Source organism: Phragmites australis, chromosome 8 (assembly GCF_958298935.1).
Source record: "Phragmites australis chromosome 8, lpPhrAust1.1, whole genome shotgun sequence".
NCBI classification, from domain to species: Eukaryota; Viridiplantae; Streptophyta; class Magnoliopsida; order Poales; family Poaceae; genus Phragmites; species Phragmites australis.
The window spans coordinates 31,241,295-31,269,056 of NC_084928.1; the positions used below are offsets into that span (position 1 = coordinate 31,241,295).

The 27,762-nt window shown below is 36.8% G+C and overlaps 1 protein-coding gene across 4 annotated transcripts; it reads right to left on the reverse strand.

The window, feature by feature from the left end:
• Positions 1-10,702: 10,702 nt before the first annotated feature.
• Positions 10,703-21,719, reverse strand: LOC133927042 (uncharacterized). 4 transcript variants are annotated; one of them, XR_009911240.1, is made up of 19 exons: positions 21,602-21,719; positions 19,562-19,624; positions 19,035-19,116; positions 18,514-18,664; positions 17,998-18,142; positions 17,222-17,603; positions 16,527-16,710; positions 15,695-15,796; positions 15,251-15,586; positions 14,793-14,876; positions 14,551-14,709; positions 14,190-14,273; positions 13,902-14,039; positions 12,558-12,670; positions 11,874-12,072; positions 11,703-11,787; positions 11,509-11,625; positions 11,089-11,357; positions 10,703-10,990 (listed from the first exon to the last, which is right to left on the reverse strand). XR_009911240.1 is itself a non-coding variant. In XM_062373295.1 (19 exons), exons 3-18 carry the CDS (start codon positions 19,608-19,610, stop codon positions 11,528-11,530), a joined length of 2,391 nt encoding a protein of 796 aa, XP_062229279.1. In that variant the 5' UTR covers positions 19,611-19,624; positions 20,729-20,850; positions 21,602-21,716; the 3' UTR covers positions 11,011-11,357; positions 11,509-11,527. The 4 variants fall into 4 exon arrangements, 3 of the variants coding, with proteins under 3 accessions (XP_062229279.1, XP_062229277.1, XP_062229278.1); XM_062373295.1 differs by lacking the exon at positions 10,703-10,990 and adding an exon at positions 20,729-20,850 and having other exon boundaries at positions 11,011-11,357; positions 21,602-21,716; XM_062373293.1 differs by lacking the exon at positions 10,703-10,990 and having other exon boundaries at positions 11,011-11,357.
• Between the last annotated feature and the right edge of the window lie 6,043 nt (positions 21,720-27,762).

Consider the following 27,762-nt stretch of genomic DNA (forward strand, 5'->3'; position numbering starts at 1 on the left):
TTTCCTAGCATCAAACACCACTAAGATTTTGATGTTAGTAGAATTAAACATATACATATAGCAAACTCCCTCACAATCTATACATGTGTGAATGAATCTTAAATATCATTGCATATATTGTCTATCTTAAATTTTAGATAGAGTTTCTGTCATACTTATACATGCAAAAACCTTCACCTCATTTATCAAAGGCATAGCCTTTAAAACTCTCTCATAAGAAAATCCATGTTACAAATATAACATCTAGTAGAAATTCTCCGCCAATTAACATCAATATCCAAATGGAAGAATTTTGGAGGACTTGACAAATAGAAATTTTCCCCAATGCACATTAGTCCTATCCCACAAAAGAAATCATTGAAATCTAATGCACAACCATGTATATAATGAGCTCTCTTAACAATTTGTGCATTTATCATAATTTGAGTTAAATCAAATGCACATATCCACTTATGAATAATTTAGGGAGATTATGGTATACAATAGGTCAAAGGGGTTTAAAGAGATGACATATGAGATTTTAAAGAGATACCAATTTAAAAATATATCAAATGGAATTGCAAAAGATACCAATTAAAAAATTCAAGACAACCCCAGTAAAATTGCAAGATATACCAATTAAAATTTTAAAAGATATCAATTAAATACCTACAAAAGACACCAATTGAAAATCCAAGACATGCCAATTGAACGAGTACCAATTGAAACAAACTCAATTGAAGGCAAATCAAACATCAGTCCGAAATTAATGTCCAAACCATAAGTACAATGGATTAGGCTTAAGGTTGAACATAGCAAAATTATTGATATTATAACGAATATCTCATTTATCACAAAGGGTCAACAACTTATAAGTTTATATGTTCAAAAAGATCATTCAAAGCGGACTATAAACCTGAAGCAAAAGATAGATTTTGCAATTTTCATCAATATTGCATATAAGTGCAACTCAAGCATTTAATATAAATTCTTTTGCATATTTGGGATTAGATGAATCAGAAATATGATTATAGAGTTTCCACAAAATATGATACTTTAAATTGCTCATATTTACAATAAAGATGTTTTTAGGCACTTGCATCAAAAATACATTTTTTAAGTTATTTCCATGCTATGATGCAACCTACATAAGGTTGAATCTATGATATTTAGTGCATAAATTAAGAACAAGTTACTGAGAAGGTATTGGATTGATGTAATAGATCATTATTCATCTTTGCTTGGTTTTACATTGATATGACCCTTCTTTATGATTCTAATTGAAGTTGATGAAGAGGATCTTCTTTATAATATCGAGTGTAAGATCAATACCTTCTTCATGAATTCTAATTGAAATGATTTTTTTAAAGGAACTTCATTGTGATTAACCCAAGCATCCAATGCGTCTCTATTTTACTAAAAAATATTCAAGTATAATTTGGTTCCCAAACTAATTGGGTACGAAGATGTTAGTAAAAATCTCAACACATAGAGTAAACTCTCCCATAAACGGTGCATATTAACTTGATATGGAATAGATACCAATTGACATTTGTACTAATTAATAGATTGAAAGCATATACCAATTGAAGTCAAATGAAAACTCTATGAACCTTGTAGCTATTAAAAGATCTTGAGAGATACTTACTCTATATGTTGGATTCAAGAAAGTAAGCATACTATAAATATTAATATTTATATTAAACAAGCATGCTCATCACTTTCAAGATCCAACAAAGATATAATTTGGATAAGATAGTATTTGAGCCATAAAGATACAAATAGGAAGTCAAATATCAAAAATTGTGTCCAAATTACATCTGAGACAAAAATATCAACAAATAATCACTCACAAAGTTCAACAAATGGACTAAGCAAGGATATTGAGCATATAGCAAACAAATTGTATATTTGTTCAAAAAAATTATCTCAAGCAAGTATATAGATAATGATTCAAGTATTAAGATAGCAAGCTTCCATAAACTCATTTCCTTGCTTTTTGGAGTTAAGTAAATCTTTAAAAAAAAAGAAGTCATTAGAAGCAAAAGTTAAAAGGAAGATGATCAATAAAGATTATCACTTGTATTACTACCAATTGTAGGGATACAATGGTATATACAAATATCTTAAGATGGTATTTGCAAAATGCCATAGATCAACCTTCTTTGAAAGAAATATAAGAATTAGGCACCATGCTTCAAAAGCATTATTCACAAGGTCACCTAGCACAAGTGAACAAATAAAAAATCATAGCTGATTTGATTTGAATAAGAAGGTGATTCAAGAAATATCTTGAGATTAAATAGATCACTAAAGAAGTACCAAGAATCTCAAGTTTCAATTAAAATCAAATGTGAATCAATTAATAAATATTATAAGACATTGAGTCTTAAATGAGCTTGTCAAACCATATCGATGCTAGATAAGCAATAATATCAATTATAAGTGGTATTCTTCAAATATTCACAGCTTCTGAGTATGTAAGATGTACTAAGCATAATATTCTTCCATAATGTGATAATCAATTAATTTCTCTAAAGAGCTAAATAGAATTCAATAAAGATGAGTAAGATCAAATGAGGCTCCAAAATCACGCTCAACACATGAATGTGCAATCATCTTACCCATACTAGATATATGACCTGCACAGACTAGTAGGCAACCATAAACTCTAAAACAATCATAGATACAAAATCTAAACATGCAAAGGGCTAGAGCTTCAATGTTTTTGGGCACATCAGATGTTCCGACTTTGCAATCAGATATTCTGATATATGGAAAATTCCAGAAATTATGTAGAATAATGAATATAACATAATGATGAAGAACATGAATCTAAGGTATTGTGATAGAGAGTTACCTTCACAGAATAACATTTGATAGATGATAATTATATTTTCACATAACTTGACTATTTAATCATTTAGATAAATCTCCAAACAATTTGTCAAGTCTCCAATGCCCTCGATTTTACATATTGATCAATTTTGAGATTTATAGTCCCCAACATTATTGGGTCCTAAGACATTAGTCACAATAGGCTTGGTAACCCAAATTGCCTTTTTATTCTTCAAGCCACATTGAGCACCAATAAATTTGGCAAATACATTGCTAATTGTATCCTTCCCAAGGAAATAATCATTATTGACAACTTGAGGCTTAGGATGAATACCTTAGGGACACGATGAAGATAAATGTCCCTTCTTGCGGCATATATAGCATATTTTGCCGCCAAGACTCTTCACTTGAAGCTTTTCACCTTGATGACTATTTGTTTGGCTCCTTGTCAAATATGATCTTGACTTGGCTTAGGGTTTCTTTTTTGGCTGTTTGTCATCTTGATGAGTCTTTGATTGAGTACTTGATGGTGATGGAGCTTTTTTCTCCATTGACTTTTTATCTTGTCGTTTTTCCATCAACACTCTCTTCTTCTTCAAAAGGCTACTCTCAGACATGATGTCCCCCTTTGTTGCACTTGAAGCAAGTGATAAGTGTGGTGGTCTTCTTTTGACCTTGACCATTCTTCTCGGTATTGTTGGACTTGTTCTTCTTGTAATAATTGAATCCGAGTCCACTTTTGTCTTTTGGATGACTTCGGTCTCTAAGAATCTCATATAGAGTGGTCTTCCATTTAAAGCACATAGTCATATCTTTCTTTAAAGATCCTTTATTTTCTTTACAAGATTAAAATCACAAGTAGAACTAGATGACACATTAGTATTAAAGCAACAAGAAATAAATGACAATTCATCTTTGGATATAGAATTTATAATAGATGAATTGATAGGACTAGCACATGTTAAATCTAAACTATGCAAAGAATGTGTGCTATTATCCACATGAAATTCATATGATTTTACTGTTGTGAAAATGACCTCGTGAGCTATTTCTAGCTTTGTATGAAAAGCTACAAGATTTTTATGAGTGCACAAAAGCTTGTCATGATTTTTTTTAGTTCGACATACTTGCTAGTTAGATTTTCAAGTTGAGACCTTAGCTCAATATTTTCTTTCTCCAAAGATGCTATACAAGAAATAGAGTTAGAAACATAATCATCATCATTAGGAGAAATAGTGGATTTATCCTTAAATAAAGTATTGCAATTAGAACATAATATTTCTAAATCCACTAAAGGCATAGCATCTAATTTATCAATCAAAGAAATATACTTAATTCTAAAGTCCCCATAAAGATTGGATAAAGAACTATATGATTCTTTAAGTTTTTCATATTTCTTATTTAAGGCATTAAGTTCTTCTATTTTTTCAATGAAGAATTCCTCTTGTCTCTCAAGGTTTTCTTCTTGGCCTTCTATTATACTTATGAGTTTGATCATTTTGGACATATATTTTTTTTCTCAAAAGATCAAACCAGAGCTCATCACTATTACTAACATTAACATTATTAACCTCACTTATCAATTTATTTTTACCTTATATCATAAGACACATAGGAGCATTAGTGTGAGGGGATAAGCACCTTAGAGAAGTAGATGCTTCACTTCCAAGTTGAGGACAATCGATGATATAATGTTCATATTGATGACATGTATAGCACATCTTGTTTGTTTTTAATCTTCTCCTAGGTAGAGCATTCTTCTTGATTTTCTTTGTGGCCTCTTCACCTAAGCTTTGTCTCTCATAAGCTGATATTTCCTTCAAAATATTAGTCTCACAAGTACTAGTGGAAATGGATGTATCATTATAAGGGCAAATAATCATATCATCATGATAAATAGGTATTTTAATACAAGATGATATGCAAGGGTTAATAACACTAGTAGGTATGATAATTTCATTTCTAGTGTTATTAAAGTTTAAAGGAAGGATTGGACACTTACTAATCTCACTCACCATATTATTATGTTGGTTAGATTTGTCAATTGGTGAGGTGGATGATAAAGTGATGTCCTCTTAGACAAAACATAAAGTCATTTGATACTCTTCATGATTGGATGATGAAGTAGAGCATTCTTTAAATAACGTCTCCGGAAGAGAAACCTCCTCATTGCATTTGAGCTTGTCATATCTTTCTTTAAGCATTGTCCAAATAAGATAAGCGTCCTCTAGCTGCACGATGGTGTCAAATATATCTTCGCTCAAAGTATTGAATAAAGCATTAGTAGCTTGAGCATTGAGATTTATGCATTTCTCTTCTTCATCGAGTGATATAAATTTATAATTAGAAGGAGAAATGCTCACATCTACAACTCTCTCTATTTAAGTACCCAAAGTCCTAAAAATAGTAAGCATATGAGTAGTCCACTCAAAATAATTTAAGTCATCAAATAGGAGTGATTCTATATGCATTAGTCTACTAGTTGATATCTTTACTCTCTATGCGGTAAAGCTCTAAAAGAGAGATTTAGCTCTGATACCAAATGAAAGAATAATGATATCGTCTAGAAGGGGTGAATATGTGTTTCAACAAAACTTTGACCCGTTTTACTATTTAGCCTAAACTTACAGCAGAAATAAACTAACGGATTTTTCACAATTGAAAAACCTAAATATGCTAGTCTCAACTAGTGCATAATCACCCTAAATAAGTGTGAAGGTTATAATCCTAGAATATGACAAAGATTATTCAAATCTAGCAATATATGCAAAAAAAACTCTAATCAAAAGTTCTGAAATTACTGTTTATCGAAACTTCCGATCAGCTCAGAAAAACATATTTGAATATCACAAATTAACTCAATGAACATACATATAATAATACAAGCATGGATATCAAAGTAATGCACAAGAGTAAGGAAATATAAAGATAAATGATTTGTTACCGAAGTTCGGATATCTACCGATATCCTACCTATCTGTTGAGGAAGCTTGGTCACACTTAAGCGGGGTCTTTTTCAACCTTTTTCTCACGAGGTTGTACACATGCATTCCTCGTCTCCACTATGGCTAACTCTTCCTCCACACCAGAGATGGTGAGTTCTGCAACCACTTCCGGGCCTCCTCATAATCTTCACTTATGGAGATTGCCGACAATCCACCATCGAGCCGCCTAGGAGACGGTGGTCTCCAAAAGTAATACACTCTCAAAGTCACGCACGATCAACACCGAGTGCTCAAACACACGTAACTAATGCAACACGTGTAAGCAACCCAAGCTCCACACACCTCACTCTATCCTCACTAAGCCACAAAAGGCTTGATTTTCACAAATTCTTGATCGAGAGGGGAGGGGAGCACTCAAAGTTGGAACACAAAGTTCTAACACATCTCACAACCACCACAAAGGGAGTGAAAACCACTTCAAAGCTCTGCCCCCACGCAAGGAGACAAAGGGGTATTTATACCTATTGTGAAAAACTAGCTGTTACAAGCATTCTGTCATAACCCAAAACTTCTGGTCCAAAACCGAAACTTCTGATTCCATGAGAAAACCAAAAGCAAGAGCTTCCTTTCGGGCTGAACCCAGAACTTCTGACTAACTTGGAACTTCTTGTACAAAGCTGGAACTTCTGAGATCAGCACAGCTGACCCTCTGAAAACGACGATAACTTTCTTTTTCGATGTCTGATTTCAGCGATTTTGGATTCTATGGAAAGCTTATTTAGAGAGATACACATCCCTAATAAATTCATGATCTCAATCGCAATGGATAAAAGCTAGGAACACTCCGAAGACTGATTCAAACAATTCAGCCAATTTTCAAAGCTTAATCCTCCAAGATTAAACTAAAAATCACTTGTAACATGCCAAACACCATTAAGGCTTGGTTACAACCACTTTTCACCACTAAGGCCGACAACACAAAGGGTTAAATCTAAAACACATTTTTAGAATACCCTAGATTCCTAAAACAAACTCTCAACATAAACCTATCCCACAGTAAGTATGGTTTGAGCACTCGACACAACAATCGAGCAACGCTTTTGGCAGTCCCTCTTGATAGTACGGCTATCGATCCTATAACCCGGTCCCCCACCAAACTCCTTGAGACCTGCAAAACTAGAAAACATATTTTAGTTATACCTTTGCCTTGAAAAATTCCATCGGACTTGACGAACACATCATCCAAGCCTTGATGCTTCTCATAGCTCTTCAAGGCTTGTCGTCACTTCTCTTCATCTTGATGACGAGGATCATCCTCGCTTCCCACTTTGATCTTCACTTGATCTTCTAAAAGCTTAATGAAGTTTACTTGATTGCTTCCCATGCACCAAACATGGAAGACTCCTCTCTTTTCATCATCTTCATCCAGTTCACCACTTAGGCATGAACCGCAAGCATGAAGCACACAAGTTATCCACTAAGCTTGTCTTGACCTTGCTCTTCCAACATGGCGTATTGAATATCTCAATTCAACCCATGCCTTCTTATAGAACCTAACCACAACTCACTCTCAAGAACAAAACACATGAGTTAGTTCATATAACATAACTGATAATTTATACCTTAAGTCACTTGATCTTCACAAGTAACTTAGTCTTCACTCTTATTATCAATCTTCATATGGAACATTAACCTCACTCACTCTCAAGCACATAGTGCATGGGTTAATCTATAAAACTCAATTAACAATCGCATATCTTTAGTTACTTGATCTCCATAAATAACTTAGCATTCATGCTTGTTGTCAATCTTCTCCTTTATCTCATGAGCATCACCTAAAGCTTATTCATCTTGATGCATCTCTCTTGATCACATGTCATTTCTTAATGAATCCATGTTCAATCCTCCATGCATCACATATGAAACAACCTACTAACAATTCTCAATGTAATTGTCTATTCATAGGTATTGTCATTACTTACTAAAATCACACTTAGGGGCTAGATAAACCTTCAGTTTTACCTAAGTTTTTTTTATATCAAATTCCGTCATAAGATGATTGTTTGCTTCTTTAATGTCTTGTGTATTCCCGATGATATTAAAATCATCGACATATACTGATATGATGCAAAATCGTGTTGAAGATTTATTTATAAATACATATGGGCAATCAACATTATTTGAGTAAACCTTCTACATGAACTCTTGCGCTGCAAGTCTCACTTTATATCTCACCACCTCATTGTTTTTATTTCTTTTCCAAATGAAAACTCATTTGGCTCCCACAGCAAAAATATTATGAGGAGTACGTATTGCTGAGGAAAATCTCTCTCTTTTGTGAAGCGACTGTAATTCTACCTCAATTGCCTCCTTCCATTTGACCTAATATGAGTGATTGAGGCACTCTTGGACTTTGGTTCTGGATCTAGTTCGAGGTTTTTGGCAATTTTCAAGGAGAAATATATATCGACAATTGTATATGATTCTCTTGAATTGATGCAGTTTATGGAAATTTCATTTACATCTACTAACACTTTGTGATTTCCTATAACGATGGAGTCTGGATGTCCCAATGTTCTAGCATCTAAGTTTGCGCGCATATTTGTGATGGGTTCTATCAGGTGTCTTCAACTTGAGATTGAATTTCATTTACTAATTTAGAAGATATCTTCATTTTCTTCTACGGATGCTTTTGAGAAGCATTATCCTTAATGACCAGATTTCTCCTTCTCTTAGTTGTAATTGGGAGATGAGTTGTTTTATTAGGCACCTTCACTCTTTCTGGTGCATTGACCGTAGGGATATATAATTTAGTGATACCATTGTGATTAGTAAATGCATATGATATATTATTTGCAGTGTGTTACAGATTTACGATCCTCTGAACTTATTATTCAGATTTCTTAGTACGTGGATCTAAGGATTGAATACATGTGACATTCTAATCTATTTTCCATCATCCATTGGGGATACTTATCTATCCCTAATGCCAGAAAATTATCCTCATAAAAAATGCAATGAACATACCAGATTATGAAGAGATCTCAAGTTTGGAGCTCAAGGTATTTTATGATGGATAGAGAATTATACCCCACATAGATCCCTATTTTCTATGAGGGCATATTGATGTATGCTGCAATGGTGATACCGGTACATACATAGAGCACCTAAATTTTTATAGATGGAAAATACTTGGTTGATTTTCACGTACTAATTATAACAGAAAAGCCGTATGATATGCAGTTGGTCGAATTTGACTCTAACAAAATGTTGGTAAATTACAATTCTATAGGAGTAGTTGTGCAATTAATTTGATTCTCTTGATAATAGATTTAGCTAAGCAATTTTGAGTACCAACATAAGGTTATGCTCTAGATTGATAGCTATAGCCACACAATAATCATTGAATGCCCATGAAGTAAAATCCGCAACATTATCCATCTAAATGGATTTAATATTGTGTTAAGGATAATTTGCTTGTAATTAATTTAGGGAAATATGGTTCTTTGTGGATAAGAGACGCATGGGACCATCTTATGGATACATCAATGAGCACCATAAGTACCTAAATAGTTTAGATAATGGTTGAATATGACCACATATCTCCTTAAATGAGTTCAAGAAATTGAGGTTCTCATTTTTAATTCTGAGGTAAGAGGACCTCAAAATTAATTTCCTTGTGGCACATATGGTGCACACAAAATCTGATGATTTCGAAAGTTTTGCAACAATAATATTGTGACCAACATAATTGCTAGTAATTTTTCCCAAGATCCCTACACCGATATGACCAAGGCGATCACAAGTCTTGAATTTATCAAGATTCTGAAAAATTATTTTATATGCAACATGTAGTATGGGTTTGATGTGTGTATAGTACAATCTAGATGATAAAGAAGAAGTTTTCTCAAGCACATACTTGTCGTATCAATTAAATTTGGTGAGAAATAAGTATTTATCACCGTTTTCAGTTTGAGTTTCCACAAGAAAATTATTTAAACGGATATCTTTATAACTGAGTAAGGAACGAGTGAAATTGGGATACAGGAGTACATTCTTGATCACTATGTTTATACCTATAGGAAGATTAATTGTGACTCGACTCGAACCGACAATTAATGTATCGCGTCCGGCGATGCTTATAACATTTCCATGTTTCTTTATAAGAGTAAGAGTATAAAAATATTTTGTATTCTATAGTATTGTGTTAGTGCAACTATCCACTAAATAAATTTCTTCCTCTATTTGTTTGCTTCACGCAAAAATTCGGTGATATTCCGGCTGATTAATGAAGTTTAGAACAAAAGTGCGTAATACATGTTGAAGTTAATTATGATCAATCAATAACTGCAATTTCCAGTTATTAGTGTCTGTTGCATCGGACAACTTTCATTCAGTTTGTATAAAAAGACAACAACAGTGCAATGGAATCAATGAATTTAGTCTCTACCATTCCCTATTCTCTGTCCAACCATTTTCTACTTACAACAATAACGCGTTAGAATAGAAAGTAATTGGACAATAGAGAGACGAACCATTAATTTCATTGCAATGTTCCTATACATTTAAATGGACGGAAGTTACCACTGGGGAGACACCCCTCCCCTAAGGACAATAATAACTAGTAATTGCAGACAGTAATTGATGACTCATTACATTAACCGTAGCATAAACATAAGCCGCACGCAATATCCAATACAAGAAACAAGCTAAGAAATACATTAGGGAACTTAATATCTATGTTCATGTGCTCCATAGAACAAGCAAACCAATGAGAAGCAATAGAAAATCAATTACGGGCTTATATTTTGAGATGTGGAAGAATATGCATCAAAGAACTAATTTGCTGTAAGACATTTGCATTTGGAATGCCTACCATGTGCAATCGAACCTCAGTTACTTTGGTGATTGGCTGATCGCCATCTGTATTTAGCTTTGTCAAATGAAAATTGTATTAAAAGATTCGTTATAAAAAATAACTCTGCCAATATACATCTTTGAATATTTGATAAGATGTACTTAGAAAACTGATAATCAAATTTGTGCAGTCACTGATTATCGATGCCTTGAATGTCAAACGAATACGACGCTAGGCATAATAGCACCGCTGCAAATGTAGAGAAGTTGTACTAGAGTGAAGAAATTACACGCGGCAAGACTCGGACAGGTCATATGGCAACTAAGGTCTGCAACCTCGCACACCGAATAGAAGCCCTTGAGCACATCATCTGCAGTAGGTGCAAAAGGCGATGCAACGGTTAAGTTCTGGCATGAACGCAAAAAAGTTCTGTGGCCCTATCAGTTAAGAGAAGAGCACACTGCGCACCAAAATAATTTGCTTTGCCTGCAAGCACATCCGATCCAACATTGAGGGCTCACAGACACATTTTACCACCTGAGAAGCTGCCCTACTCTAAGACGAGCCCCTACTTACAGACAAACGACTAATCCACTATTTACAAACAAGGTCGCATAGTAGGTGTTTGAATTTGATTGATTACACAAAAGCAATGGAATCATACTGCTGCAGCCCCTCCAATGATGTATTTGACGAAGTGATCAGGCATCGGGCTCCAAACAAAAGCATTACACCAGCTGGGTAAAAAACAGAGGCACCGAGTCTAATAAGAGACGAGAAATAGAGAATCTAGAGAGAAGAAGCTGAGTGAAAAAAGAAAAAAAAGAACTTGTGTGTAAACTTTTAAGGCCTACGTGATGGAGTAAAAAGAAAAAAGACAATAGTTACCGTGCATTTTCATTTTCCCTCACTGCTTATAAGACTTTGCAAGCCCCCTTCTTAGCCTCTTCAAAGTGGGGCGTGGGGCCTTATCATCAGTTTGTGAGGACGCACCTTCAAGATCATCTGAAAGCGGATTTTCAGTTCGAACAAGATAAACAATTGAAAAGAATAAGGGGACCTAAACTACACAACGTTCCTACCTTCGCTGTTGTTCTTGTGCATTGGTGGGGTGCCATTTGAAGATTTCTTTTGCTTGTTGCCAATCGTTGGGATACCCTGGACATTCTGAGTACAGAACGTGATTAAGCTATTTACTTCCATGGATTTAATCTTGAAAAAAATGCATTTACGCTTAAAGGTTTTCTAGTTACCTTCACATCTTCATCTTGACTAGTCCTTTGAACCTCAACGTTCTCAGACGTCATTTCCTTCTTTGTTGTCTCTCCTTGCTGGGCAACCTTATTTTGTTCATCATAACCAGATCTCTTCTCACCTATCACAATGACACCTCGTCCCATTTGTTGCTCTGGAACCTCACATTTCCCATTGAAGGGTGACATGTAGCAAAACCTGAATTATGGAATGGAACAGGTGATGCCCACGTACAAACTTTAGTGAACGAATATCTTAAACTCCTCCCGTTTTTTAAGTTCTTCAACTGTGATGGTACAAGAGTATCCAAAAATAGCTTGAACTGATCAATGAATTGAGATCCTCAGTGCAAATATTATTTAGCTGATAGTACAAGAGAACCTTGCATGAACATCATCCAGTAAGCTAAAAACAAGCAAGATGATCATCGTTAATAAAGAAGTGTGATCTAGTGCGGTTAATGTATCAATATTATTTGTAGAGTGGTATCACGGTGGCCATGCACAATGGTAAAATCACTACACGTAATAATCTATGAGCATCGTGTGTGATTAAAGAGAGCATCGCCTGATAACATGCAAAGGAAATAATCACTAGTAAAAAGTGGTCAAGTGCAGTTAGCATGTAAATCACAATAATAAAATCACAATATTTCATCATGTATGAGAATCTTGCATACAAACCATTCATCCGGAAGAGTGTCTATATTGAAGCCTGAATTCAACATTCTCCACTTACGACAGCTGTAGCATTGAACCCAGTCCTGATCAGCCTTGTAGCGCTCATTCCCTTTTCTCTGGATGAAGAAAGTTAATTACAGTGAGCAAGATTTTGAAAAAAGAGGGAACACAATATTTTCATAATAATATGAAATAATCTACAATGAGAACTTAGTTCATGTATAATATGAACATTTAGCTCCTGATGGCTTAAATAGAAACAAGGATTGGAAGGGTATGGAAGTATCTAAAAAATATTTTCCAATATAACTAAATCATAAATCCATACCAATTCATCGTCAACAACAATAGCCTTTTCCCCAAGCAAGTTAGGGTAGGCTAGAGATGAAGCCCACAAGATCTAACTAAAAAGATGATGTAAAAACAATAATAATAAAGATACTAGTAGTAGTAAAAAAAATAAAAGTAATAACAGGATAAAGAGACTGATGCATAAGTTATGGTTTTGGTACGTGAATTGCTAACTTTCACGCGCTTCTATCCGTGGATAGTTCTTTAGAGATATTTCATTCCTTCAAGTCTCTCTTTACAGACTCCTCTCATATTAGGTTTGGTCGACCCCTGCCTCTCTTCACATTGTCAGCGCGTCTTAGTATCCCGCTATGCAGAAGTGACTCTAGAGGCCTCCGTTGGATGTGTCCAAACCATCTCAACCGATGTTGGACAAGCTTTTCTTCAATTAGCACTACCCTTACCCTATCACATATATTATTATTTCGGATCTTATCCTTTTTTGTATGGCCACAAATCCATCACAACATACGTATCTCTGCTACACTTAACTGTTGGACATGTCGCCTTTTAGTTGGCCAACATTCGACGCTCTACAACATCATAGGTCGAATTGCTGTCCCATAGAACTTACCTTTCAGCTTTTATGCACCTTCTTGTCACAGAGGATGCCAGAAGCTTGACACTATTTTATCTATCCGGCTTTGATTCTATGACTAACATCTTCATCGATATCACCATCCTTTTGTAGCATCGATCCCAAATATCGAAAGTATCCTTCTTGGGAACCACCTCTCCACCAAGACTAACATCTTCTCTCATACCTAGTAGCACCGAAATCGTACTTCATATACTCGGTTTTGGTCATACTAAATCTAAAACCTTTCGATTCTAAAGTATATCTCCACAACTCTAATTTCCTATTAACTCATATCCTACTCTCGTCAACTAGCACCACATCGTCAGCAAAGAGCATACACTAAGGGATATCTCCCTAAATGTCCCTTCTGACCTTATCCATCACCAAAGCAAATAAATAAGGGCTCAAATCCATACCAATTCAAGATTGTCAAAATTAGTATCCCAGTATTCATCCACTTTCCTACCAAGCCACTCCTCCAGTTTGGCATACATTTCACAATCTTGAAATCCTTGTTTGTTGTTGAGAACCCATGAATTACCATCTTCATCGTCCTGCAAAAAATAGAGAAGTTAACTACATGGACACTAGAAGGAAAAAAAATAGCAGGATTCCGTCAAAAAGGATATAGTACAGGATAGCTGAACTTCACGCACTGAAAACAAAATATAAAGTATAGCAAGGCCGTGATATTTAAACCATACAATGAGATTTGTAATATCTGCAACTCCTATTACTCCGCGTCCCGTGTCAGCACAATGCTTTTGGCCTCCAACTCGTTTGTAAGACTGAAAAGAAAAGAACACATAATCAAAAGTTGGCGGGAGATATCATACGAGTACGTACCGCAGAATACAAAAGCCAAAGAGTGCAAATAGTGTACTACAACAAAACAAATGTTTGCAGCTAAATAAACTTGTACATGAATAGCTCAATCAAATTCCTGTAAATATCTATTACATTCAATATGTATTTCCGTGCTCAACACAGATGTAGCTACAATTCGCTCTCCCAACTCTACTCTAGCATGCAATGCAACTATTAATACCAGAGCAGCTAATCTACCTCTATTAGACGACCATGCCAATACAAGAAGATTCCGCAATTCATTCTGTCCCATTCTACCTTGCTCCTTCCCAGGGTCAATAGAATAGTCCTTCCCATAATTTCACCAGACATAACAGAAGTCTTATTAAGGGTCTTTGCCAATGGGCGGCTTTTGACCTACAAGTTCAAAAAAACAGCAAATGTAAACAGGAATATAAATACACCATAATATAAAAAGAAATGACACGTGAATATTTTACCAAAGACCCTTGGACAGATATCTGCATCCGAGGATTCAGGAACATAACTTCCAAATAGGATTGGAGAGAATAGTCCAACAGCACCTAAGAATATGACCCATAAAAGAAGTAACCAATAGCACATAAAGAATCGGCAATAAAAAAATAAGAACCATTTTGCCAACCATGACTTGACCAAAGAAAATGGTTAGGTTCCAAATCACAGTCATGCACAAGGTTCAGAGTACTCAATGATTGAATGCTGCCACTGCATCCTCATGAAACTACCAAAAATCAAGCTTACAGACAGTATATATAAAGAAAAAGCTACAGAATGCCATGAGAAAGCTACAATGAACTTCTGGTTTCTATAAAGGCGAAATTGCAAATACCAACCTAGAAGTCACTTTGAATATGGTTGTCTATTGCCTCAAAAAGAAATAAAAAAAATAAAATTGACCAAGAGTTACAGAGCGTACCTTGTTACTTGTTTGTCCTGGACGTGATCTGGCTCTTCTCGAACGAATTAATATGTCCCCACGACCATTATGCACAGGATTTTCAGAAGACTTCCCAGAATTCCATTCCAAAGTGTAATCTGTACCCCATTTGTCTAAATTCCATATATAGATCTGTGTCCCAGTCCGATCTTCACCAAATAGCCCTAGTTTTTCTCCAATGAAATACTCATTAAAGGAAGAAAATTCCTTGATAGCATTCAGGTTATATTCGGCAGTTGCTTCAGACTGGACACTCAAATCAACTTCCATGTATTGCCCTTCCTTACGATATGCCACCACAGGGATCTCAAGATTCTGCAGCAAATCGTCCAATGTAAATTAACTTTAAATTGGGACAACTCTTTAAAGATCCTCAATAGAGTGGTATACTAAGAATAAAACAATAATTAGAACAACACTTACATCCTTCTCTTCATTAAAAGACTGAGAAAGAAAGGCCACTGATCTGGAGGATGAAGTTTGTGTAAGCACAATTGCATCTTTTCCAAGCTTCATAGCACCAGTCTACAAATAGCACACAGAAAATAGTAAAGTTGGTAATAACAACAACAGTCTTCGCACAATAAAACTGTGTATGCAAAAAATTTATCAACAAAGACTGTAGGCATGATTGAAGCATGCAGATTTCAAATAAATTGTTTACAGCACTAGCAGAGGCTATGAACGGACATAACTGAATTTTGGCAGGTTTATTTAACTTTATGTGCACCACATACATGATTTTTTGACGAATTTTCTAAACATTGTGACATGCTGAATTCTCTAATGGGGATGGCAGAACCCATGGACACAAAATCCACACTCAATTAACTAAACAATGTATGTTCGCAATCATACTAGCTTACAGGGCAGAAATGAAGAAAGCAACTTGGAGGATAAAATTAGCATTGGACAGAGAAACCTAGCTAACAAAAATGATGAAGGACTGTAGGTCTGTAGCATCGACAGTATAAAATAAACAGGTCGTTTGGGACTACTAAACAAGCGTTCATTTACTTGTCAGCGTTACACATATAAGCGCCTTCCGATAAAACAGTTCCAGTGAAACCATACTAAATCTTATTGCATTCATCAGTGGGACTTGAAGGATTTAAATATTTGGAGGTAATCTAAAACATAGATCACATCAACAATGAGGATAGAATCAGAAGATGGCAATCTAGCACTGTGAGTAGAAATATTGAAACAGAGGAAGATGAAGCCATTCTAGAGAAAAATACTGAGAGATGTCTACCTTAAATCCGATTCCAAATCTCCCAACCTGATCCTTGCAATGTCCGTTTGGTCGTTTGTGACCAAAAGAGATCATTCTCATCATATCAGCATAAGTCATTCCATATCCATCATCAATTACAGATAAGACAGGAATTTTTCTTTGTGCTTTCTTCGAAAACAAAGATTCAATGGAAATACTCAACCTTCCAGAATAAAAGGAGAATAAACATGAAACAAGTAGTTAGCACAATCAAAGAAGAATAACCAAAAGTAGTCCATAAAATAATATAATAACATATCTAGCAACAGGACACGTTCTGAAAACTACAAATAGAAACATGATATCTGTCTAACACTACAGTGGCTTGTAATCTACGCTCGATAGTTTCATTTTTATGGTGTCCTTTTTTTTCTCAAAGAAACTTTTCGTTTTTACAACTCCGTAGGGTGCGCTACGGCAACACAGGATTGAACTGGAAAAGATTCTCTATTACAGCTGCATATTCTCCTTCTCGTGAAAATACTAATTAACTGAAACCTTTTCTTATGGCCACACAAGAATATTTTATTATTACAATTAGCAAAGATTTTCTTAAATAACTAGATCTCATGACACAATGCAACTGCAGTTGATTGCAGACTAGACTAAAATGATTGCAAAAAATAAAAAATCACCATATTCTGATTACAGAATCCTGAAAGACATGAGCATACCTAGATGCACCTGCATCTCTGGAGTTATCAATAAGCTCTGCTATTGCCCCAAAGATCCAGCCAGCATGTGTTTGACTAAGTGTTCGCAGATAACTGGGGTCTGCACTGATGAAATTTTTTGTAGGACAATCTGTTCTCTTTTTCTCTATTGGATTCAAAACTCTAGGGCCCTCTTCACCAGACTCGCATGGTGAGGATTCTGGAACTTCTGTGGTATGTCGATCATGATGTTTACGTGAAGTTTCCATCTCCTTGGGGTTTGGTCCACTATCACAAATCTCCTCCTTAAAGTATTGCGGCTTAGGATTCCTGGAGCCATATTGGAATTCACTTTTGCAAGAACTCTTTGAAACATTCCTTGCAGGGCTATTCAAATGTCCCTCTGTTGTCATAACAAATAAGCAAAGAATGGACAGTTAGCAAAATTAATTCGAATCATCAAAAGTTCCGAGAAACCATGGTACATTGTCATGCATAGCTTCAACTTCAACCATGGATAACCCAGCACCACGAACAAGTAATAATCCAAATGAAGTAAACAGAAGATAGGTCAATAATGCAACCTTTTGAAATTGGCACAGTATCACCAACACAAAAGAAACTGTTAAAGATGAAACAGAGGTGTGCAGAATGTCTTCCATTGACCAAGGCAATTAGCATCTCATTATTCAATAAGCAATAATACAATATAACATGCTGGAAAAAATGTACCTGTGTACAATGAATTATCCTAGCAAAGCAGTTGTGTTCAAGAAGAATCAGAGAAAAGCCCTCACCAGATAATCCTGCCATCCATTTGAAATCCCCAGGACCATTTTGTCCACACTCGTACATGAGCACCGCATGCGAAAAGTTTGGGCGTTCATCAGGTTGAGGAGCAAGAATGTGGAAAGTTGAGGACCCGCATCTAACAATACCAGCCTTCAAAAAACATAGCCCCAAAAAAAAGATAAGTTCCTTCACATTACAGACAACAAAAACAGAGTTACTAGACTGTGTTACAACAAAACACAGCATATAAACCTTCCTGCGGTATTTTAGCTGATTGAACTAAAAAGTTCCTACAGCACATCGTGCCCCTTTAAACTCAGCCTTCCTTATTCTTCTCAATCAAGATGTCCCTGTTGCTATGCCCTCTTCCTGACACCACTAGCTAGTTGCACCCACCCAACCAAAGTATTATCTCCCAGGATGGTAAATTGGTATGTCCCTAATCCTGACCCCAATTTTTTTCACGGAGTAACTTAAAGATACAAAAAGGTACCTTTTGTACTATGCAAAAAAATATTTACCTTCTTATTATCCGAAAGGTGTCGCATGAACTTTCCCCATTCATATTTCTGGCGACCGTCTTCTGGATCAGGAAGCAGTGAAAATTTTGGGAAATCACGCCGTTGGTATGCCTTAGTTGGCACAAATGAAATAATTGACCAAATGAAGGGCCTGTAAACGGAGAGCATAAATTACTCAACTGTTCTGATCTTATAGAGCACTGGTGCAGAATTAAGCTAAATATACATCTAGACATGAAATGTAAAGACATAGAATGCTTCCATATAATTTAAAAATAAACTCATTAAGTGGATGAAGCTAGGGTTGAACATAGGGTCAATAGTATTGCAAATTACAACCAGTCAAAAGGCCATCTGCCTAAATTTAAATTAAGTGCAATAGTATGGTACAGAAAATATGAGCTGTTCCTTTTTCACCAGCAGCTTCGGTCCAAGATAGTATACGTCTATACGAAGACTTAATGAAAACGTCTATATGAAGACTCAATGAAACCAACTAGTTAGAAAACTCGGCAACTTACACTTCTATGGGAAGATCACAAACTTTGGTGCGGCATATGTTCTTAGAATCCTTTTGCAGCAACACATAGTTCAAGCTGCCACCTACCATAAAAAAACTACATTCTTCAGGCCAAATCTTGAAAAAAAAATGTATTCTACTATGTAAATGTAGTCAGAGAACAAGCTAAAAGAAGTAAGCATCATCATAATAATATATTTATGTTAAGTTCAAGTTAAGAAAAAAAATACAAAGTAGGAATGAGAATTTTGGCAGATAGCATGTGTATATAAGAATTTGGACTCAATCCAAGCCCACCATCCATCAGTGAGCAGTTGAAAGTACATGACTACAAGTTACAACTGATAATATGCGCGGAGTATATGTGGTAAATTATCAAAATCAAGTACAGCTCATACTGTGCAATATGTACATTTGAGCAGGATTAATGGATTTGGCACAATTTTATCAAAATTTGTTATGGAGAAACTATGTGGCTATTCCGTTATGTTGACCTAACAATTAACAAAATAAGAATGACACTCATACCTCGATTGTCGTGTGGTTGCTCATTCAAATCAAATGCTTCACTTACCATCTCCTCTACTTCACCTGCTAGAAACAGCAGCACCATTGGAATGAAAATTGATTATTCTTGAAGCATAAGGTGATGCATCTAAATCTAAACCAAACTGAAACCTGTGTTTTACACCCAAATTTTAATCAACTCTCCAAAGTTGAAAAACAAAATGAAGGTAAAATATAGAAATGCCTAGCCAAGACGCATGCAAAGCATAAACATGTCCAGAATTATTGTGAAGTAGTCGAAGACCATCAATAACTAACCACTATCACTATAAGAAACTCAGTTGGTGAATAGTCTTGGTGGAGCATCGTCCACTCCCAACCTCTTAAAAAAATATATATAACAAAAAACAAAGGGAAAAATCTGTCCAACAAACATATTAAATTAGTTCTAACAGATTCAATCTTATCTCCAAAACCACTCACTCTCTCACACACACACGATACACCAAACCTAGTCAGGTGAAGCCCAATTTAGCCACAAGCAGTACGAAGCAAGGACAACAAAACAGGGAGAGTGTATGGCGCATGGCAGGCATGGTAGAAGAGGTTTGACGCATGCAGCAATGACAGCAACATAGACAAAGCACAGCAGCTGAACTAGGGAAGATTGACAAGAGCCATGGCCCTCCTCATACTCCAAAACATTCTAATACAACACCTTAATCTCAGGCCTGTGGGGAATCTCATTAGTGTGTAGTACTTGACCTCTATCATCAAATAAAATTATGTGATGTATCCTGTTTCTGCCCCTTGCGTTGTGGCACTGAGCCAATAACGCAAGCCAAACCTGGTAAAAACAGATCGACATGCTTGGTAATATAATATATTTACCTGTAGCAATGCATGGGCATCCAACTAGTAGATCCTAGGAACCTATCTTTTATCCTCAAACAGCACCAACCACGAAATAATTAAGCGAGAAAATGAACATTTGGATGGTGTTATGAATAATGAACTGCCCAGATGCAGCATAATCACTCTTCCTAGATCAAGTCAGCAGGGTAATTAGATGATTTTCCTTCTTGGCAAATAGAACCACCCTACCTAGTAATATAAATTCACTGAGGAGAAGGGCTGTGAAGCGTAAGGGAGGATAAGATGGGCGGATAGATCAGATTGGGAGCTCACGATTGGATGGTTCTGAATTAGAGGTGGCGTGGCTTCCTGTAGTTTGAGCTTTAGAAGAATTGATTGCAGTTGCCAGTTAGTGGAGATGAACTATATAAAATCTATAGACTCTGCTGTAGAAACTGCAAAGAATAAAAATGCCACAAAAGCCAAAAATTCAGCAGGTAAATCATATACAATGAAGTGCAAAATTATATGTTTGTGCATATGGATCGAGCTAACACCGAAAATGTAACATACAGCACGATACAACTAATGACTCTGAACTCTAGTAGTACCACAAACAATCATATGCGTAAATAAGGCAAGTAACAAAACCCAACCCAGGCACAAGCCAAATGCAAATCCGAGGCCTCAAATAAGGCCAGCAGGCAATGGATCACCAAATGCCCTTCTCATACAACTAAAACATCGCACCAATTCCACCAAGATTACATCAAGAACAACAAAAAACACTCGAAATCGCGACCGAAAGGGGAAATGTTGGCCACTTACTACTTCAATTAGACTCCCAAAGGCAACAAAGGAAACACAGCCTTCATCTAAAATCATTCGTCCACAAGCACCAAATTAAAGTAACCCACGATCACGCGCCGACCACTACGCAAGCAACTCATAAGCACGTACGCGTCAGAAACAACCCCAACCCCAAACAAGATCATCGAGCAATCAAGCCACGCCGCACGGTCCCGCAGAGTAACCGAACATCAGTGCACGCCGCGAGAGGGCACCTCACCCACCCGCCTAACCAGCCACACCCACGAACCCGCGAGAAACCCCCCCCCCCCCCCCCGAAATCCACGGCGCGGTTACCGCCGCGAGAGGACGGAGACTGGGAGAGCGAGATCGGAGCTAGGGTTTAGAGAGCATTACCGGGCGGCGAAGGCGGTTGCGACGCGAGTGGAGTTCGGAGGTGGGGGTTTAGGGGGTGTTCGTACTACGGAGGAGCATGGGCATCTGTGCAGAATAAAGCGGAGCGGGGGTTGCTACCTGGCTGGCCGGCCCCGATATCCCGCCTGAGCGAGGGAGCGTGACGGAATTGCCCTCGGTGTTGGTGGTAATCTACGGAAGGAAATTTTATGATACTATCTACCAAAAAGATCCAATAAAATCCTGATCATATCATCTTTTTCTGATTCAATAAATATCAGTGTAACTGAGTAAAAAAGAAAAGATACGTGATATATATAAGAGAGAATCTTTTTATAAGATCAAGTCTCATAGAATTTCCTTCCGTAATCTACAGGGCCTGCAATCGGACTGTTTCTTTTTAAAAAAAAACAAGTTCATACTTAGTATCAATTTAAAATATAGTAAATATTAAATTTTCTAAAAATATAAATATATGATTGCTAAAAAGATAGCACACTCACTAATAATTTCTTTTTATAGGTGGAGAGATTAAAAGTATTCTAAGAAAGAAGATATAACCATTTAATACCGAGTGGATCATCTTTCTAACTTGTTTATTTTATTAGAATATAAGTAGATATAGATGTAGATGTAGCTACTGGGCTGTGACGCTGGGTTGGTGCGTCACGATTTCATTCACGGTGGCTGGTGGTCCGTGCGACCGTGACTGACTGCGCCACTAATTTTTTATACGTTTCGTCTACGGCGTAGGTACCCGATAGATTGTGTGTCCTCAACCTCGAGGAATCTTTGCCGCCGGCGTTCGTCCAGTTATGTCATCAGCTTCAAAGTCGGCCATCATTGCCCTCTCTGAAACCGATAACAACGAAAGGACTGTACAGAGACCAATACGATCTATAATCGTTTCGTCTTCAGTCCCATGGAGTACAGGTGTTGCAGATAAGTAAGTGGATCTTAATTTCATAAAATAATAATACTAAGTGTAGGATCAAATAGAATCTCATAAGATCGTCTAATATATATATATATGCCTTTTTAAGATTTTAGGATGGACATCCTATGTTTCTTTTAGTATAGGATTGGTAGGATCAAATAGAATCTCATCCGATCATATAGGATTGGTAGTATCATGATTTGGACAACAATTTTGTCAACACTTGAAATCAAGTAATATCTATGGTTAATTTAAGTTCTATCAGTTTAATTTCTCATCGTTTACTACATACATGTTGTCATATGTTAAATAAGGTTATAATTCATATATGCGACCTTTTAAATGATTGAAATATTACTAAATAATATTTAAATTGAGTTATATAGAAGTAGATATGAATAAGTGCAATTAAATTTGCAAAATTTAAATAAACATATTAAAATCAACACTATAGAGTTCCATTTTTAAGAACATGTTGCAATTCTTTTATAAATTATATGTATTTCTAAACGTTGATAGAATCATGGTTTCATAGTTTATAGTTTAGAGGTCATTTGGTAGAGTTCTGTGAGCTGATTGCGCCCCAGAATCAGCGGGAACACTACCAAACGCTCTGCCGCAGAATCGATTCAACGCTAAAATCAGAGAGAATCACTCTCACGTTTTATACTGCGAGGTGGGAGCCGAAAAATCTAGCTTCCACCGATTCTCGACTGATTCTCCTTAATTTCAACACAATTTTCTCTTAGGAATCACTTCCACCACTAACCTATCAAACGATTTTACAAATAAAATCATTTTCACCGTAGAATCTACTTTTACCACAGAATCACTTCTACCACAGAATCAGAAGATTGAAGAGCTCTACCAAACGACTCCTTAATTAGCGAGCAGGGAAAGGCTTAGTGGTCTGATTCTATAGTCTATCCTATTAAAAGAAACAATATTACCTATGATCTCCATCCTGAAAACCTTGCTCCTATGTATCCCAACGAGTTTGTAATTTGTACATGTAAAAAAAAAGAGCAAAGTGCAAAGATTACTACACATCAGGATTACAGTTTAATAATTTAAACCTCTCTTCGTGCCATGATCGGTGTTGGTCACTCTGCTGGCATTCTTCTGGTCCAACTTAGGGGTGGACTAGTCACGTCAGTCTCACCCATGTTGACCACCAAATGTTGATAACTATGGATACTGTAAACTTTAGGTAGTGAAGTGCACGATTTTGAGTGATAAGGTAATGTAGTCACGGTTCACAAATGCGTTCAAAATCAGTCAAAAACCATAAAAACCGATCAATTCGGTCTGCACCGAATTCTGAATTCGATCGGTTTTTAAATTGAATTAAAAAAAATAAAAAAAAAATAAAAATACTAGATACAATTCTAAGACTTTCTGTGAATTTTTTAAACAAATAATGTCTTTTGCATCATATTTCATGGAGAGGAAGTTTGGGAAAAAACATGCTTTAAAAAGCGTGCAACTCATTTATTAACTCGCTTTAAGGAACATATTAACATGCAAACATATATTTTTTTATATAGGTGTACCTTAAGAGAATCTATAAAATTAGTTTCACTTTATTTAGAGTTTTATTAATTTCTTCATGATTTTTACAAAGTTCACAAACATAAAGTGAACATGTTAAGAAAAAAATACTGTAATTAACTTTTTTATGTCTACCATTATTTTTATTACACAAATCATTGTTTAAGTAAACTAATAAAAGTAGTTTCGCTAATTTTGTGAGTGTGATGGATTAGTTATGAATTAATCTAGTTATAACATATTTACTCAGTCCTGTGCGTTACAATAATTATTTCATAATTTTATGTATTTTTATAAGATAGAGGATCATGTAAGAAGAAAAAAATGGTTTCATGGTTTTTGGATTATCAAATAATTAACTATGTATTTAACTATATTTAGCAAATAAAATTTTTCACAGAAAATATATAACTTTTTCGTGAGTATAAATACTTTTATCATGTAGATCATATTGTAAGAAAATCAACAAAATTTGTTCATTTTATTTGAAGCTCAGATGAATTAGTTATCGATTTTACAAGTTTGAACTATTTTTGGTTTTTTTTGAACTTTATTGAAATTCGATAAAACCGAACGATGTTGGATGAAATTCGAGCGGGTTTTTTTTACCACAAACGAAATACGAGAATTGTGGTCGGTTTCAGTTGAATTTTGTCGGTTACCAAATGGTCGATTCGAACAAATTTTGCCTTGGTCAAACTAGTTTGACCGGTTGAATTCGATCAAATTCTTACCAAATTTCCATCATATTTTCTGATATTCACGAAAACCTTGTCATCGGGAAAAAAAAGTTAGCACACAATAAAAAGCTTGTTCGGATAAGTAAGAATTATGCCTAATCCCTCGGGTTCCTTCAACTGAGCCATCTAAACAATGCTTCCAATGTTTCTTCTACTTAGTGTAAAATTTCTAGTTCATGAGACGTACACCACATTGGTAGAGGGGGAAGGGCAATGCTGGCTTTCTAGCTTCAGTAAGCAACAACTCTCAAGGATTCTTTTGACACGTGGGGTAACAGAAGAGTCATAAAAGTGGTAGATATAGTCAAGACGATAACAAGAGATATAAAAGTGGCGAGAGTTGTTACTTCTCCTTCAAAATGTTTTTACGGTTGATCTTGATAAGGACACTTTAGAAACATCATTTATCGTAAAGAATGATAGTTTAGCAATTGATTTTTTAGCTAATTAAGCCCTCATAGCACCTCTCTATCTCTTGTGCCGCCACTCTTTCTCATCTCTGAACCGCTCTGCATCTAGCTATCGAGCTCTTGTCCTCCTCGAGTGCTCTAGCCAATGGTTGTCTCGTCTGCCACCTCCCTTCCCCAGTCATCCTCCTCATGAAGCCGAAGCGGCAACGGCTGCATGCCTACTGAGCCGACTCCTGTGGCAAACCCTAGCGGCGGGCAGCGAGACTCGTGTGTGGTGCAGCAGGGTAGGTCTATTGGCTTTGTCTCCCACCGCTGTCACCCTGTGCCGCCTCCACCGGTTGGCGTACATGGCTAACCCCACGCTGGTGACGGTTATCCGCTTGCTACGCTGAGATCATGTAGTGGAGGCCTAAATCGACCTCCCCGCTGCTGAAATTGAGGTCCTCGTCACCCAAACGAGATCCCTGACGACGAAAACAAGCTCCATGTTGCCTACATCGAGCTCCCCACCACTGCCCAGATTGAGCTCTTGCCACCCAACAACCTCCCCGCTGCCAGAGTGAGCTCATCACTCGCCCATGATGCTCTTGCCTGCTCAGCTCGCCCACTACAGGCTGTAGCGCCGCAATGTCGCTCTTCCGTTGGTGGATCACCGAAACTCGCGGCAGCCGCAGAGAGGGAGTCGCCGTGTGCGCTGGTGGAGGCTCACGACGACGTCTGCGCAGGCGAGCTCGCAGTTGTAGCGGGTTGCTTCGCGTAGGGTGGTGGGCTTGGACGCATAGACACTAGCAGCTCTATCATGGGTGGGTCGCCGGAATTGGACAACTTCTAGAGCCATGCATCGGTGTGCGATCGATGACGAGCACACAACAATGAGAAGCACAAAGAGATAAGCCCCTCTAGTGAATTCAAGGAAGGATGTGCTAGTACTAAATTACCTGGCCTCTTGTCTAATTCTATAAGAGAATGAAATTAATAATATACTCTTTGATTTTATCTTTCAATTGGTTACTGGCATATATTTTTTAGTTACGTTCCACAACTTAAAATATTTTTCATTGGGTACCTCTTATTTTTTAACCATTAGATTTGAGCAAATGGACGGCTCTCATTAATCCCAAGCATGGTAAAATACCTCAAAAGTGGCAGAACCCGCATTTAGCACTCGAAAAAGTGCTAAGAAACGAAGATGCCCATGCTACGTGCTATGGTTGAAAGTGTCATGAAAATTAGAAGTAAATTCCTAAACCCAGTTGCTAACACATTTTTTACCAGAGAATTTTTTTGAAAAAAGAGACTCGACAAACAGTTAACCACACTAAGTAGGTAAAATGGAAACAATGATTGTTGATGAGGATTGTCATGCGTAGAGCCACGATCTATGACGACTAATTGAATAAAGATGGGCAATTTGCTGTGCTACGATAATCATCCAAGACACCAGACATAACGGTCAACTTGTCCGGCAGCCTCTGCTGGTTGGTTGGGCGAGAATTTTTACATATGCATACGCGTATATAGCTTATTAAGGCTATATATTTATGTTGAGATTCGTGTTAAAGAAAAAGATGAAAAAAATTATAGAGTAAGTGAAGAGAATCGAGAGGTAGATGAGTATCAAGTGAGAAGGGTAAACGGCTGAGACAAGACGTATATGCACAAGACCATACGATTTTGCTTTTTTTTTCCCCTCAGGTTTTTAGACGAATGAGTTGATTGTGCGGCTAAGATACTGTTTGTTTTTATTATGGTTATAGATTCTAGCCTCAAAAGTAAAAACAAAAACAAACGGTCACATTTTAAAAAGCTAATTCTCACAATGTATAAGCCAAGTTATACCACAAAATCCCACAATCTACAATCTGATAGGAATGAGCATCTCCATATAATCCAGATTATCACAAGCCACATCTGGCACACAACATCGACAACATAAATAGGTCGGATGCTACAGACGTGTCACTTGCAATGGGCCCTGGTTGGCGGTCGCCTGCTATTTTCCCGGTAGCAGCATGCCTAGCTGACCAACATCGTGGATAGATAAGTATTTAAACTAATAATGAATTAATGGTTGCTTTGGTTGGGGACTAGTTAACCTGGTAACCGTATGAGCATCCAATCTCAATAGTCTTTTGGTGGTATTTCTATACCCACCTCTCAAGAACATCCTATCACAATCTCTACTACTTAAAAAGTGTTTAATGAGTTTCTCGTCCACCCTGGATCTCACACCCACTTCCCCTCTCACCTTTTCATCCCACATCCCACATCCCCCATCCCCCTCACCTATTCATCCTACGGCCCTCATCATCCTAAATCCACTCCACCCCCTCTACCTCCCTCTCACCTTTTTGCATCACCTTGCCCCAAATCCCGCCTCTTCGCTAACCTCACATATGTCCGCCACCTTGGTCAAACCCTAGCATGCCACTATCGCCTTCTCCTTAGCCGTCCTCTCACATACTGCATCATCGCTAGCATGGGCAGCGGCAAAGGGACGTAGCCGCCGCCGCTGAAGGACACATT

What these genes read in the sequence shown, in the direction of transcription:
- LOC133927042 (XM_062373293.1), bottom strand. Translation starts at nt 19,610, where the DNA reads ATGGTAAGTGAAGCATTTGATTTGAATGAGCAACCACACGACAATCGA. An exon ending in ATTTTGACAATCTTGAATTG is followed by an intron (nt 12,671 to 13,901) that starts GTATGGATTTGA and finishes TTCTTCATCCAG; the next exon opens with AGAAAAGGGAATGAGCGCTA. An exon ending in GCACAAGAACAACAGCGAAG is followed by an intron (nt 11,626 to 11,702) that starts GTAGGAACGTTG and finishes ATCCGCTTTCAG; the next exon opens with ATGATCTTGAAGGTGCGTCC.